The 17,200-nt window shown below is 41.0% G+C and overlaps 1 protein-coding gene across 1 annotated transcript in view; it reads right to left on the reverse strand.

Moving 5' to 3' along the window:
- The window catches only part of ACTR8 (actin related protein 8), a 177,176-nt gene that overhangs the window by 94,344 nt on the left and 65,632 nt on the right, over positions 1-17,200 (reverse strand). The window contains exon 6 of the mRNA XM_085624632.1: positions 11,849-11,942. Within this exon, the coding sequence (XP_085480758.1) occupies positions 11,849-11,942 (94 nt within the window). The remainder of the gene's footprint in view (positions 1-11,848; positions 11,943-17,200) is intronic.

Genomic DNA, 17,200 nt, shown 5'->3' on the forward strand with positions numbered 1-17,200 from the left:
AGGGTGGTATGTTCTTGAGATTAGCTCTTACAGCCACGTTAGGCCCCGTCTATCATGAACTTGCATAAAGCCACTATCTACACAGACTCGAAACATTCCTCCATGTGACCAGGATTAGATGAAGCAGGATCAGTGTTAACCTTGGGGATAGCAAAAATCTTTCGGGTATGCTCCACCAATGCCTTTGTACTCTCCCACTAACTCTTAACAGTTTATGGTGAGGTTTTCACCTGCCTGCAAAATAGAGTCCAATGAGCTTTTAACCAGCATCTCTATACCCATTAGAGTAGTATAAAGTTGATCAGTATCCAAAACTGTAAAATTTCGGCGAGATGAGCACTTCTCTTTACTCACCAACTTCATGTCATGAGGTGTCCCCCTACCCTCCTGAGAAATTTTAAGTCCTATATGTGAAAGCTTAGAAAACGTTTTTTTTCTTTTCTCTTTCAGGAGAAGATGGAGTATCTGAAACATGTAAGAAATATTCCCGATAGCTAACGTTTCCCGAGAGATACAGGGTTTCAGGTTAACATTGCCATTGGTCCATCTTTCACCACTTAATAGGACATTACTGTCTTTTGGTGGACAAATCTCAAATATTTCATTCACAGTTTGATGTGGTGTGACAAGTCTCTCTTCAGTGTTGCAAATTTCCCCTTATAAGGCATCAAATAGCACTAGTTAAAAAGGATCTATATATTTATTGTATATTATTTACAGTCTTGATTAATAAGACCTTAAAATTGAATTGCATCAGTTATATTAGAAACGGAATGTCTTAGTTCATTGAAGCTATTGAACTATTCATATTCTCCTATAGTTGAAAAGTAGGTTTTTGCAGAAATATACCTTTTTAATACAAATATGGTTATAGATAATATTTGTTACATAATTATTTTCAAGTTTCTTACATCAGAGTCTGCATATTACATAGTTCCTATGTTCCAAAGCAAATTAGTATATACAAATAGGTCAGATAATTATCACTTCAGTTATTTATTTAGGATTGGTGTTATTTATTAAATAGTACTTATACATGTATTTATTATATTTACAGTATCCATAGAGACATATTTATTATATGTTACCTATAATTATGAATCAAGTTTTTCTAAATCATGTTTTTAATACTATATCTGAAATGAAATGTTGTAATTTATTGAACTTATAGAACTGTTCAAATTCAGTTAATTTTCTCTGCACTTTTCAAATTACTGATGTTTAGTATATATTTGTATTTTATTGACCAGTATTGTATGTACTCGAGTATTCAGATATTAAAATTCCATTTTAAATAGTCCTGGTTAAAGCTATACCCTCCTGACTGGGTTTCCTACCCATGGCGGTGCTCTAGTGAGCCCAGACCTGCGGCTAAAGTTTAGAGTAGAATAACTTTGTAGATACATTAAATCTAGTGTTTTCTTTTCTATTTGCTTCACTTTTCATGGATATCCTTTTCTGCAGGAATTTTCTTCTCTTAAATCCTATTGTCCTTCAAGTGACATTAACAGTGTTCTTTTGTTTAGTTTCTCCTCTCCCCTCTCATATGTTTGACTAATCAGACAATAAATTCAGCATATATTAAACCCACTACTTTCAATCAACGCACTCATACTCCTATATTGGTCCATTACTCATCAAAACTTCACAAAATCACTGATATACATATAGACATCGCTAACACTCATCCTTTGCATGTCGTAACATGGAATGTTAATGGTTTAACGCATTATATCAAAAGGAAAAAAGTACTTTCTTATTTGCAAACAAAAAAGGTAGATGTGGCTTTACTCCAAGAAAAACATCTTGAGGCGCTGGAACCTGAAAAGTCATGTAGAGAATGGGTAGGAAAGGTGGTTCACAGCAGTATACAGGAAAGAAGATCCTCAGACGCAGGTCACATCCGTAAATGTGGTGTGGCAATCCTTATACGTAAATCTCTACCAGTTACGATATCAAAAACATGGGAAGACCCAGATGGAAGATAAGTGTTTGTTAAACTACGCACAGGAGAAACCCATATTTGTGTGGGATCAGTTTATGCCCCGACAAAATCATTTCTTCTTCATTTGAATAGTTTATTATCAGTTAGGTGATTCACAATATATCATAGGAGGAGATTGGAATCTGGTGAGATCCAATTTTGGATAAAACTGGCCCTTTTGATAAGAATAATGCACCAGATAGAGCTCTTTAGGGTGACATAATTGAGGATAATGGCCTGATAGATCATTGGTGTCTTTCTCATCCGGTTACTACTGAATGCACATTTACGTCCCCTACAAACGGAACCCTTTCTCGACTAGATTACTTTTTAATATCTCAAAAAGTAGTTCAATTAGTCCAGGAGTCTCATATCTTAGAAGCGGCCATATCTGATTACTCCCCGGTTCTTTTATCTCTACAAACAGGATTGTCCAAGCCTGGGCGTAAACCTTGGCTGATGAATATTCAGCGTCATAAAACCCCTAAGAGCAAGTTACAGTTACGAAACCACATCCAAAATTACCTTTCCATTAATCAAGGTTCTGTGAACTCAGGTAGAAATCTATGGGCTGCAGCCAAAGCTACCATCCGGGGTCAACTTATGAAGGATGCTGCCCAGGGCAATAGGCAAAATGCTACTCGTCAGAAAGAGCAAGAACAAGATATTGAGACATTTACCCAATTCTTTACTAACAAACCTACTTTACAACATCGCAAATCATTGGAACAAGCAAGTATGGTGTTAAACAGCCTTTTCACATACAAAGCTGAATATGCCTTACAAAAAATGAAAGGGAGGCATTATGAGCAGGGGGAAAAGGCAGTGAGGCTTCTGGCGGCGCACTTCCGACAAAGGGAGGCTGCCATGGCTATACCAGCCATTAGATCATCTGGGGGACTCATGTTGACTCGTCCTCAAAATATAGTTAATGAATTTGCCTCTTACTACAAATCTTTATATACCCCATAAGTCCAGATGGATCAAAACAAAATGATCTCTTTTCTTTCAAAAGTGGAATTAACTTGCCTCTCTGAGGATGGCAGAGCACTTCTTGAAGGTGAGATTCATAAGGAAGAAATCGCACAAGCTATAGCCAAACTACAATATCATAAAGTCCCAGGGGAAGATGGTTTCCCAGCAGAATTATATCGCTGGTCGGGTGAAAAAATAGTGGATAGTCTACATGCCGCTTTTCAGGAAGCAGATCAAAAAGCTTTTTTAGGGTGTCTTTCTAATAAAGCGGTAACCGCAGTTCTACCCAAACCAGGAAAAGATCCATTACTTTGTAGTAGTTATAGTCCCATATCACTTCTCAACTGCGAGATTAAAATTCTAGCCAATGTACTGGCCTCTCGTCTTCGCAAAGTCCTGCCCTCCCTGATTCATCACACACAGGTGGGATGTGTGCCTGGACGTTTGTCTAGGAATCACCTGCGTACTTTGCACACACGCTCCACTCTGCCAGGTCCCTTCAGGACGATGCTTTGGCATTATCTCTAGATGCTGAAAAAGCATTTGATCGAGTGGAATGGCAGTATCTCTTCATGGTCTTGGAGAGATTTAGTTTGGGAAACCAATTTATAGATAAAATAAAACTACTATATGTACATCCTACAGCTCAGGTTAATTGTGGAGGCTACATCTCAGATCCATTTGCTATTCGCAGAGGAACTCGCCAGGGTTGTCCCCTTTCTCATCTATTATTCCTTTTAGCTTTAGAACCTCTAGCAGCAGCAATCCGTCAATCAGATAATGTAAGCATTCCTCTTCCGGTGGGAGAATCTAATCTTTATGCTGATGACATACTACTCTCTATTACTGATTTGTCTCAATCTCTACCGTTATTGCTTAAAATTATAGAATAATTCTCCTCTTTTTTTGGATACAAAATTAACTGGGATAAGAGTGAAGTACTTCCCATATCAAATGGCACCACAAAAGCAGCTATACACGGCTATCCCTTTCACTGGCAACACTCATGTTTAAAATATCTGGGTATTCTAGTAAATAAAGGAATAAAGGAACAGACCGGATGTTTGCAGACAACCTATGTCCTTTAATCACCCAGATGCAATATGATTTTGATAAGTGGAAGATACTGGGATTATTTATGTGGGGTAGAGTTCAAGCTGGAAAAATGGTCACACTACCGTGTTTCACCTACACACTTGGAATGCTCCCTCTTCAGATTCCTTTATCCACGTTGCGCCGTATAGATTTTAAAATCAAATCTGTGGAATAGGTTGCTCTATTATTAACCATTCTAAGCTCGAAGGGTCTTTTTATCAACATAAGCAAAGTCCTGAGGATGGTCTAACGGGCAAAGACATTACTAGACCAAAACGTCGACAACCACACCTATTCCTTAGTTCAATGAAGTATAGGAAATTTTGGCTTTATGTAAACTTCTCAAATTGCCTAAAACGTTTTGTGAAAAGACGTTCACAATTGTATCTATGAAGACTATTTAACTTTATGTAATTTTTACTTCTGACTACATTGTGTTAATTTTGATTCTGTACCCTTTGTAATGAATGATTTTCAATAAATAGAAAATCAGGTTTTTGAATACATACACAATTGTTTTTTCCTTATCCGCTTTTTCCTTATCCTTTTTTCTTTATCTTTTTACCTTATCTGTTTTTTCGTATCTTTTCATGATTTATCCATTGATATATTAATAGAATTGTCTTTAGAGTAATCCAACTGGAAGCTACTTTGATAGAGCTTGCCTAAAATCAATTTTTCAATTGTTACAAACACATTTTCTGAACAAATCCCTTGTAGGCACACTTACCTGCTCATTTATTTGCTCAAGCCTCCAAGGGTTTATTGAGTTTCCCATTTTTGGGACATAGTCTTATACATAAGGCATTGGCCACAGCTAAAATATGCATATTAAGACAGTGGAAGTCTCCGATTCCACCATCTCAAGAGTCTTGGATGGTGGCTATGATTCAGACTGCCTCATATGAGAGAGTCATTTATAATTTACATGACCAGACAGATCTGTTAACACAAGTTTAGGCTCCTTTTTTGCAAACAAATGAGGATTAAATAATAAACAGCGTTGCTTGCCCTGTATTGGATACTCCAACAAATTAGTCTATTTATGATATCTGATTTTCTGTCCTTTTGTCTTCTCTACTTCTGATACTGTTTTTATACCTTCTTATGCCTATAAATAATATATTATAACAGCACAATCATTTTTATAAAGGACTATATATATATATATATATATATATATATATATATATATATATGCCACAAGGAATCGCCTCACCAACCGCACAGCATTCCAGCGCGAAAGACGAACACGGACCCAGAGTAAGTGCTTAGTGGTTTTTATTGAATCAAAAACCCAGTAGCTGCCATGACGCGTTTCGGCCTTCCAGAGGCCTTGATCACATGACGCTGTCTCGTGAAGCCAGAGTTTTTAAAGTGCAAGTGCAAAGGTTAATCATGACATCATCACAATAGATATAGAAAACATACTATATAAAATACATTCGTACAAATGCGCAAACAGTTAAATGCATTAATTCATCGTGTGATTCATATTACAATAAATTCTAAAGCCACAAATAAAAGTCAAATGCTTTCAAAACACATGTGTGCTGGCCAAAGAAATTTAAAATTTCAAGATTGATGAGACATTCTGTGCAGCACAATTCGATCTGATAAATCGATCTAAAATTTGTAGCTTATATCGGTTGCACCAGAGAACTCCCTGGTAACCAATGCCTACACAGAAAAAGCCAAAGCTAATAATATATATATATATATATATAAAATTTTATATTATTCTCTTTTTTACCTTCTTAATATGTGATGTTATGTGGACTCCTAATTTATTAATTTAATAACTATGATTCAACAACTTAACTCAATAATATATCAATTTTCTTGATGGTATTATCTAGTCTTTTAATACTTTAATCTTCTTTGAATATTGAAAATTTTAAGATTTATTTATTAGAATAGCTAGTATTTTTATCATATTTAGATTTGTCTTTCACACATATTTCCTCTGAAGGTATTACTTAATATACATTAAAAAAGGATTTGTTCATTTATCTATCAAACATATATCAGATATAATGTTATGTATGTTTTAATTAATTAGTCTACTTATTTAACTATGTATTTATTAATACTCAGCTTCAGCAATTGCTTTCGAAAATATTGTACTGTATATTGTATTTTGTAAAATGCTAATAAAAGATTTCAACACAAAAATAAAATACAAAAAAAATAAAAAATAAAATAAAGAGCCAGGTCTTCAGGACCTTTCTGAAATCCTGTTCGGAATGCATAATGGGAAGTTGGGCAGGTAGGTTGTTCCAGCACTTGGTGGTACCCACCTCGAATGTCCTACCCCCCATTCTTGCCTTAGCAAAACAGTGGGTGGGGAGGTAGTCCAGCACTTGGTGGTACCCACCTTGAATGTCCTACCCCCCATTCTTGCCTTAGCAAAACAGGGGGTGGGGAGGTTTCGTTTGTGGTTGGACCTTAGGGATCCCCCTGCTGGTATGGACAAAGTCTCCTCCTCAGGTAGTTGGGCCCTTTGCCTTGATACGCTAAGAAGGCAAAAGTAGGGGCCTTAAATTTGATACGTTTGGCTACTGGAGGCCAATGAAGTTTCCTGAGATGTTGAGAGATGCGTTCGAGGAGCAGGACCTTACAGACCAGTCTAGCTGCCACGTTTTGAATTATCTGGAGTCTATGGATCAATCCAATCAGCAGGCCCATGTACAGACCATTAGCGTAATCAAGATAGGAAGTGACTAAAGCATGGACCACGGTTTTGCACGCTGACTCTGGCAAGAAGTCAATACATTTTCTGATGGTTTTAGTTTTGCCAAAGCAGGCCGCAGGTACCAGTTGAACATAGGTGGCGAGGGACAGGTCTTTGTCCTATCTGACTCCCAAGTTCTTGACTGAGTCCTTCGGCGTGGGAGCAGATCACAATTCAACTGGCCACCATAAGTTCGGTACAGCTTGGTTAAAAAACAAGACCTCCGTCTTGTCAGCATTAAGCTTTAAGAAGTAGCGGCTCATCCAGGATGAGATGCTTTTAAGGCACTCTTTTAGTGGGTCAAAGGTGGATGCTGACACCCCGCTAAAGGTGAACAGCAGTTGAGTATCATTCGCGTAGGCTGTCACCTTGATCCCCATTTTTGCGATGAGCTCCGCCAGTGGTGTCAGGTAGACATTAAAAAGTAGCAAGCTCAGGGCCAAACCCTGCGGTACCCCCCATTTTAGTGGTTTAGCGGGGGAGGTGAAAAGATAGATCGAGACCTGTTGTTCTCGGTCATGCAGGTAAGACGTGATCCAATTCAGCGTCGTCCCCTGGATGCCAATCCGATTAAGGCGATCTAGTAAGATGGAATGGGACACCGTGTCAAACGCTGCTGACAGGTCTAAAAGCACCAGCATGGCCGCAGAGCCTCCATCCACCGCCCAGCGTATGCAGACGGCCATCTCCATCAGTGCAGATTCTGTACTGAATCCAGGGCGGAAGCCGGACTGGGTCTCATGCAGTAGACCATTGGAATCCATGAAAGCTGCCAATTGCTGGTAGGCTAATTTCTCTAAAACTTTAGCGGGGCTGGGAGCCGAGAAATAGGTTTGTAGTTACTTGTGACTTCAAGGTCAGCGTTAGCTTTCCTCTGTATAAGAAGAAGAAACGCGTGTTTCCAGGCTGATGGAAAGAGCCCCTGTCTGAGTGAGGAATTCCAGATGGCATTAAAAGGGGATTAAAGCACTCAGCCAGAGCACTGTATTGGTTAGCTGGCCAGGGATCGCCAGGTACCCCGGATTTACATTTGTTAAGCTCGGCCAGAGATTTATCCATGGGGATTGTAGCAAATTCCGAGAATACTGGCTGAGAGGCATACCCTAATTGGTTAGCTGTGGTCGCCTCTGGGGGGCAGGGTGCTGCTGGGAAGGACGCATATATCAGGGCTATTCTCGCCTCAAAATTTTTTTAGATCCTATTGCATAGCTCCTCTGACATTGGTATTGAGTGTGTGAGCGCCAAGGGATTCGTAAAAGACTTCACTTTCTTAAAAACTTCTCTAGACGTGTTATTGGCGCTGGTGATGCACTCGGCTAGGAAATCACTCTTATTGTCAATGAGGAGTGTACGGAACTCTTTTAGCGCTGCTCGATAGCCAATTTTGTTCTCCTGGGAGCAGGATGATCTCCATTTACGCTCCAGTCTTTTGCACCCAGATTTTTTGGCTCTGATCTCTGCTGAAAACCAGGTGGCGGAAGGGGAAGTTCTCGCGGAGTTAACAGGCCTCTGGGGCTCAATTGAATTGAGTGCATCACTGGCCAACTTATTTAGGTTTGTGATGATAGCATCAAGGTTATTTGAGATGGAGGGCTTGGAGTCCTTCAAATGCAGTGTGAGGGACTCTGGGGAAACCCTACTCCAATTCCTTCTAAAATCCTTCGGTAAGGAAGTGGCCCTCAGTCCACTCTTCAGGTGTAGCTAGAAAGGGATCAGGAAGTGATCCGACAAGATCACCGGCTCGGGGGTATGCACTGTAATGTCCGGTAGGTTCAAGCACATAAGGTCTAGTATGTGACTTATGTGTCGAAGAAGAGACTTGTGGGATCAAGTTGCAGCCAGCAAGTGCTGAAATGAAATTTACACTATGTGAGCATGAGGAATTGTCCACATGGAGATTAAGATCGCCCAACATCATGAAATTAGAATAGCGCTTGCTGGCCTGGGCGATATAGTCAACCAGGGTAAGGGAGGAGCTATGGCCACAGTCGGGGGGGTTTATAAAGAAGGAGCCCCGAGCAGGAGGCAGAGGCGGACAGTTTGATACAGAAGGGAAATCCTTCAATGTTATCTATCTGCCCAAAGTTGGAAGTAGCGATCTCCCAGGTTACATTATGGATGATCGCTAATCCTCCCCCACTCTCTTTTTTTGTCTATTAGCACAGACTATGCCATAGCCCTGGGGGATGGCTAAGGCAATAGCTGGGTTACAGTCTTCCCGTAGCCATGTCTCGGTCAGGAACATAAGGTCCCAGTTATGGTCTACTAGGGATTGTGTGACTTGCAGCTAATGAGACATGCTTTTAGCTCCACGGGCATGGGGTGCTTTGGAAGGGTTAGGCACGGACCCTTGAGGGGCCCATAATCGTATCTGGTGTTGAGGGAGAACTTACAGCAGGGGCAAGAATAAATCTCAACAGAACCCCAGAGTAAAGCAAAAGTCTGGTTCTGGCAGGTGGGGGGTCTGAGGGAAAGGAGCTCCTCTTGACTCCAAATGCGCGAGCAATCACTGGCCCTGGCCGCTGTCCGGGCACAGACCGGCTTGCCTTTGGCGCGCCGCAGCACGTGTCCGCTGCGCGTCTGCGCCATCTGGTCCTGAAATAGTCAGGATCAGTTTACCAGAGGCGGGAAACTAGAGCATCTCCCCACTATGATGGCGGCCCAAAATGGCACGCAGGAAGTGCGGAGAACCGGTTGATCCTCCCTCTACCCCGAGTGCCTCCCTCCACTCAATCAGCAGGGAACCTGCTGCAGTGGACCAGGGAGTTGATGGGCGAAAACAATGCACAAGGAAGCGTCAAGGACAAAGTTAGTCACTCCTGGGTGGGTCAAATATATGTAAAATATTTTGTAAACAATATAGCACACAGTAAAACCACTTTTAAAAGCGCTGAGCAAGGTTAAAAGCAGACAATGCAGAGTGTAGCGAGGAAGCAAAGAGATACGGCAGTACCTCTCGCAAGGCACTGCCTGTAACTTACAAAACCTGGAGGAATAACTAGGCAGATATCAGGGGCTGACTCAGGGTACAGTCAAGTTTCTGTTGAAAAGAACACGTCCTGATTAGTTTCCTTGAGCATTTGTGCAATTAAAAGAGCGGGCTTGGGCAAAAAACGCACATCTACTAATCCTGCTTTAAAAACAATGTATGCAACAACCTAATATTCTGTGTGATCAAAGAGCTACCCCCAAAAGACCTACCCTGATTTGAAAGAGAAGTGGAGGATGGTTGAGTGTAAAACACAGTAAAAGTCAGGGCAGATCGGCATAGTTCACAGGAGGAAGAACCTCCAGCGTTAAATGCTAGACGCTTCTGACAGCTGCTACGAGAAGGGTTGAGCGCCCACAGCTTGTTTCTTGAGTACCAGTGATGGGAGGCAAAAGCTAGGTTAAAACTAGCATAAGGGCTAGCGCTGGTTGTGGACCGGGCACAGATGGGCTTGCCTTTGGCACACCTGCAGTGTGCCTGCATCTGCACCACGGCTCTCATTAAATAGACCATCTAAAATGGACAACTGGAGCGAGCACTACCTCAAATGATGCTTCTTGATGTCCAGCCCGGCCTAGGAAAGACTAACTACAGTCTGCTCACTCCACAGAATCAAGTAGTGGAGCAGAGCAAGAGAGATAAAAGTGCCCATGAAACTAACCCGCTCACCCAAAAAATGTCGATCCCAAAAAATACCAAAACCGATTAGTGCCTAAGAACAATTAGTGCCTCTATCACATTAAACTGCCTTCCAATTAATTGACTCTCATCCAAATTCAGTCAAAATTAGATAAGTCCCAGAAATAAAAAAACCCCATCCAATAAAACCCATTATGCATACAAACAAAGATAAAATCATAAAAAATCATTTAACAAATGTACCAGCAGAGAGTGCAAAGTTAGTGCAAAATTAAGTGCAAAATTAAGGCAGCCATGATTTTAGTGGGCAATCACAAATGCAATCCCACTTTACATCGTTTATAGATCATGGTTTGCATGGTCCCTACCCTTTTGATCATTGGTTCTAGACCTTTCACCTTTAAGAGGAGAGACCTTTTTGTGGGAGGTTCATTGCCTTTATGGCAGGGCTGGAGCCTCAGATTATCCTTCTTAAATGTTCACTGCAAATCACAGCAGCCAGCAATGAAACCAGTTTAAACATATAGACGACCCATCATAACTCTCCATACTGTCATGGTTCTATGCACCAATCACCAATAATACAGTCCTTTAAATGTGAGAGAAATCATGTTACTGGTTCTTTCTTTGCTGCTGCAGCAGTCGAGATAAGTGCTGGTTCTATCTGGAGAGTGAATATTGCATTATTGATGTTTTATTATGAAGTTTTGATTGTTTAGTTATTGTTTGATTGTATATTGAAATCGATCAGCCCGATTTACACACAGCTGTTGATCCTTTTGGGTCTCCAGACCATTGGCCACATGAGTTGCGGTGAAGCGCCAAGCTTTATATACTTGGGCCTTGAAGCTGCTTTCCTGCAAAACAGACTGACTTCCCAGGTGATCCTAATGTTCGGAGCAGGAGTTAGAGTCATTACTGCACCATGGCAGCTGTTTTGCCAATGAGCACAGACCTCTTTTTATGGCTAAACAGTGAGTGTGCATGCGCTTAGCAACTCTGTGTTTAACAATGCAGTGACACACCGCGGCTTGTGTTCGCTACAAAACTAACACGTCTCCGGTGATATCACTGCTAATTGTTAAGATTAGCCTATTATTTTTTGCCTGTTAACGCCCTTGCTGACTTGTTAACAATGGTTGCAATAATTAATATTGAGAGAATATCTTAGGATACAAAATAAACTCCCTTTATACAATAACTTAAGCTAACACCAAGCCTTTTTTTTTTTTTTTGCTGAACCAGATGTAACGAACTTAAGTTTAGTTTGATGAGACTTGGTTGTTAGGGCCTGACCATCATGTACAAAACGCACACTGGGACCAATATACAAGCGGTAGATAACTGAAACGAAACAATCACCTGCTAACATATTTTTAATACCAGTGTGCTGTACGGTTGAAAAAAAGTAGGTATACTATAAAATGCTTACCTGAAAACCCCATGTTCATGAGAATCATGTTGACCAGCTCTTTCACATGCTGCCTATTGTAAATATCTGGGACCAGTAAAATGCACCTGTAGTACTAGAAAGAAAAATTTACAAGTCAGTAGTGTTGAAATGAACTTTGGCTTTTGCTACTCGATAGTGACCCTGTCACAGTCTTACTTCCAGCTGTAGGAAAACTACTATGCCTCATGCAAGAACAAGCAAGCAAGACAATGCTTTGTAGATCTTCTTTGTACAGCTAGCTCCATTATTAACATGTGATCATTACGCCACCTACTGCACGATAGCAGTAACTCATCCTAACTGTAACTACATTTAAGTGAGGCAACAGATGTTCAACCTACAGCCATCTAATTCATTGCAGCCAATCCCTCGCATGCGCCCTCTGCATTTCTCATGTCACAGTGATTTGTTTCCGTAGGTTGAAACAAAATGGTACAAATGAAACTGTTTCACTTTTAGGTTTGACTAAGGTTGCTCATCAGTAATCTTCAATAAACAAGCACTGCAAAGGCTCTGTGGTTGTTATAAGCAGGAAGGGTGGGTCAGTATCTAGACCTGTGAGGTGGAAGCGTAGGACTCACAAGTTCGGTAGATTACAGCAATTAATTGAGGCATTGGTACCGGTACATCCCAGCCCCCTCTTTACCGCATGGGGATGGTGAGAAAGAAGGAGAGACACAGAGAGAAAATACTACAGCACCGCATGACATTTTAATACTAAAAAACCTTTAATGCCCACACAGACCAGAAAATGATAAATGAAAATCAGTATACAGCCACCCCCACCTACCTGCGTCCTGTAATATGACAAAAAGGTATGCAACAATACCCAGGTTGCCAAGTGTCAGCAGGGAGCCCCTGTGATGGCCACCCAAGATGAACACATCACTACAGCATAGATCGACCTTGGACAAAACCTCGAATAACAGTGGCAGAAGCAGCGGCGGTTCCTCCTTTAGGGCGGAGGAGCATCGGCCCGCCTGCTGTGACAGCTGAAACTGCAGCAAACGCAGATTTGATGGAATGGTCAATGGACCAGGCCATTTTGGTGGGATGCACTCACTGCGTCTCGTCTTGTCTCGGGGCAGTGCCATTCCTGCGGCTGTTTGGCAGCAGGAATGACTTGCCTGAAGTGCATATGTCGGATTGGTCGGCTGTCCTGTGACAGCCAGCCCGACATGCACATTCCAGCCCGCATCTATGTACTAGCTGTGTGACAGCCAGTGGACTGCAGGCACAGACCAATCATTGTGCTGCTCTTGTGCTGGAAACTGTTACATCGATTAAAGTACTCTGGCAGGTAATGTAATCCAGGAGCCATAGGTGTAGTTAAGTAGATTTATTCATAGTAAGTAGGATGGTAAAGAAGGCCCCACCGGGAGCAGCATCCAGCTGCTCAGCCCATCTCACTCAAACTGACCACACTTCAATCCATGCATCCACGAACATTCCGATGACATCACAAACACAAGCTGAGCAGCAGGGAGAAGGAGAAGACAAGAATATAACACATCTCCCTCCTTTAAACAATGAAAACAAAAGATACAAGAGGAAAATAAACACAGTAAGTCCTGACGGTGACAAGGTCAGGATTTCAAATAAGCATACACAAAAATGTATGAATAACTATAAATAACATTTTGAAATAGCAATACAGCAAAAAGCAAGAACTCAAACAGCGGTGAATAATTTAAAATGGTATGATTAATAGTATCACAACCACATAACAAAACACCACTCATACAAAAATCCAAAAGAAAGATAAGACGTCACATCTCACACAAAACATGAAAAGAGGAACGATTTCACCTAGCACAAACCCAATGCAAAAACAATACATGACAATACAATCCAACACTTCAATGCAGAAACCTCACATGACGACTCATCCGATATTAACCCATGCAAAAACACCATATGACCATACAATTCAACAGTTCAAGCTGACACACAAGATCACCTAACCACCATCCCTCATCCAAACCAAAACTACCCAAAATAACACAAAACATGCCAGACCAGCACAAAAAGTGATAAACAGGAAACCCGAACTAAAAGAAATGGCGCCCCTCAGAATAACAAGGACAGAAATGTATTATTTCTTAAACTAAACACACACAGCATGGGGAATAAGACTCCTCAAAACACTCAATGACTATTTTAAACATATGCCAAGGCATAACACAACTTTAAAAGGGTACTAGACCCCCAGCGCATAGGGTACGCGACTCCCCGAAACGCACGTCTAGGCAACACACACTTTAAGGGGTACATGACTCCCCAGCGCTCACAGGATACCTGACTTCCAGAAACGCACGCCTAGACAACACATAACACACTTTAAAAGGGTATTTAACTCTCTAAACCAATGCCTAGGCAACACACACTTTAAGGGGTACATGACTCCCCAGCGCTCACAGGATACCTGACTCCTAGAAACGCACGCGTAGACAACACATAACACACTTTAAAAGGGTATTTAACCCTCGAAACCAATGCCTAGGCAACACACACTTTAAGGGGTACATGACTCCCCAGCGCTCACAGGATACATGACTTCCTGAAACGCACACCTAGACAAAATAAATGACAGACTTTAAAGAGTAACTTGCACCCCACAATAAAACAAATAAAAACATTGTGACCAGTTCAATGCAAATGCCCACGCTAACCAATTAAACCAAGCGCGAACATCATGGTACTAAGATATTAAACAATGCCAGTCTTATTACAAATCTGCACTCTCGCATAACTTAGAAAATACACAACATGTAAATCGCAGAGGTTGCCAATGCCAATAAATATTAGGTGATTGATCAAACCACTGCAAAAGCATAAGGTGATCATTAACATTAAACATTAACAGTGCAGATTTTACTGTAAGTTTTGCACCATAACCATAAACATAATAAACTAAAATAACAGAAAGTAGTCACCGTTGTCGTCACTGAAATAGTTGCTCGAATTAAAATGTCACCAGAACACAAATTGAAACCCAACTCATTATCCAAAAGGTGGCAGTGTTGCTAAAAAAAAAAAAAAAAAAAAAAAAAAAAAAAAAAAAAAAAAAAAATCGATATTGCATCAATTGTCAAACTTCGCCGTTCACACCGATTAGCACACTCAGGTGGCGGTGATCATATCAACTTTTCCCCGATGAAGTTATAGTTACAAGTCTTCATGTATGAAATTGAATCAATGAAGTTTTGTTCCTTCTTTTTTTTTTCACATGTAGATGAAAAAAAAAATTACCTGACACAGGTATGCAGCGCACATTGCAAACAAAATTATTCATTGATAGTGCACACAGTGAGTAAACTTCTCCGCTCCCATGGTGTGGTACACAACTCCGTGTTGCCCAGTGCTTCGGTAATAAAGGGCTCAAGTTGGCGGCACGTTGATGGACGCCCGCCGGGTGGCTCCAGGCGCGTCTGTGAGTGACAACGTGAATCAGCCGTGTAATTGCCAGTGCTATCGGAGGTGGAATAGCTGCGACGTCAAAGAAAATGCCAGCTCGAGCGTACCGTTGTTGTACAACAGGTAAGGGCGCGCGGACCAAGCATAGCTCGCGGTTCCGTTTTAAAAATTGCACCATTTCCAAAGATGTCAACTGACCACTACAGTTTTGTGGAAAACACTCAGATAAATACATCGATGGTATCGTAAAACATCTAACACCGGGTGTCAATACTTGTAAGGCATTTCTCACGCATTGACATGACATCAGCGAACCAAATGGAACCAGATTTCAATTACACACAGACCACAAACCTTTGGTGGATCTTTTTTCCACCAAAGGAGCGGGTAAAGCTACATCTAGAATTGCTAAGTGGTTATATCGTCTCCAGGAATATACATTTGAAATCAAATACATCCCGATTGTGTATCTAGATTACCCTTAGATAATTTCCAAGACAAAGAGGATGATGAATGGATGGTAGCAGAGGTAAAGGATGTTTGCGGTGCTATCAGTGAAGAGGACTGGAGGGCGGCTCTGGATAAAGATGATATTTTAACCAAAATCAAGAGTGTTTTAAATCGGGAACATGGTTGGAGACTACATAAAGAGTTGGAGTAATTCAAATTAATTTGGTCAGAATTAAACATGTTAAATGAGTTACTGAGGAGAGGTAGTAGGCTGGTAGTACCAGTGTCATTGAGAGAAAGATTATTAAACATCATGCACGAAGGACATGGTGGGATGTCCGCCATGAAAAGGAGAGTTAGGGAGGACTTTTGGTGGCCTGGAATGGACATACAAATCGAGCGATATGTTCGGGATTGCATAGCCTGTGCGTGCAGTGATAAGACCCATTCATCCCAGGAAACCACCATTGTTTCATCAGCTATACCTAAAGGTCCTTGGGATAAATTGGCCATTGATATATGTGGACCTTTTGATGCTTTAAATGTGACTGAAAGATTTGCCATTGTTATGGTTGATTATTTGTCTAAGTGGCCAGAAGTGGCTTTTGTGAAGGAAGTTAAATCCAGTGATGTCATTTCATTCTGTGAGGACATATTCAGAAGAGAGGGTTGTCCTGCTGAGATAGTCACTGATAATGGTCCTCAATTTATCTCAGAGGAATTCGAGAAATTTCTAGTCAGGTTGGGCAATCAAACATACCAGAACACCTGTGTATCACCCGAGGGGAAATGGTCTTGTGGAACGCTTTAACAGAGTGTTGGTAGAGTGTATCCAACTAGCGTGCATGAGCGGTGAGTCTTGGAAGCGACAGGTGAAAGATATGTTATGGTCGTATCGCACTACCCCTCATTCGGTAACCAAGGAGACACCTTTTTCCTTACTCAAGGGCAGAGTACCATGTTCTGTAGCTGTACCAGCTTGGATGAATAAAGCTGGGAAATATGAAGCAGATATAAAAGAGGTACAACACAGAGTAGGTAAATACCAAAAAGCATATTGTCATAGGCACAATAAGAATATCATAAAACACAAACGTTTGTTCACGCAGGGAATGTTTGTAAGAGTATTTTTGGGTGACAAATCTAGAAAGGGTTGTTCAAAATGGTCCGCTCCCAAGAAGGTGGTACTCGTAAAGGGAAACAGTTTGAAGTTATCAGACGGTAATTGGTGGAACACTAGAAAAGTATCGCCATGTTCTGATACTGAAGTCGTTGCATCATCTAATACTCATCATGACACCGATACAAGTAAGCCTGTTTCTGATTCAAGGGATGTATCTGAGTTTAGAATTGGTTCTGGACACACACGTGCAATGCCAAGAAAATATGATGACTACGTTTGTTCGTAATGTAATTGTTATTGTTGTTGAAATGTCTTGAAAGGGGAGATGTGTTATATTTTCC

Source organism: Triturus cristatus, chromosome 9 (assembly GCF_964204655.1).
Source record: "Triturus cristatus chromosome 9, aTriCri1.1, whole genome shotgun sequence".
Classification (NCBI taxonomy): domain Eukaryota; kingdom Metazoa; phylum Chordata; class Amphibia; order Caudata; family Salamandridae; genus Triturus; species Triturus cristatus.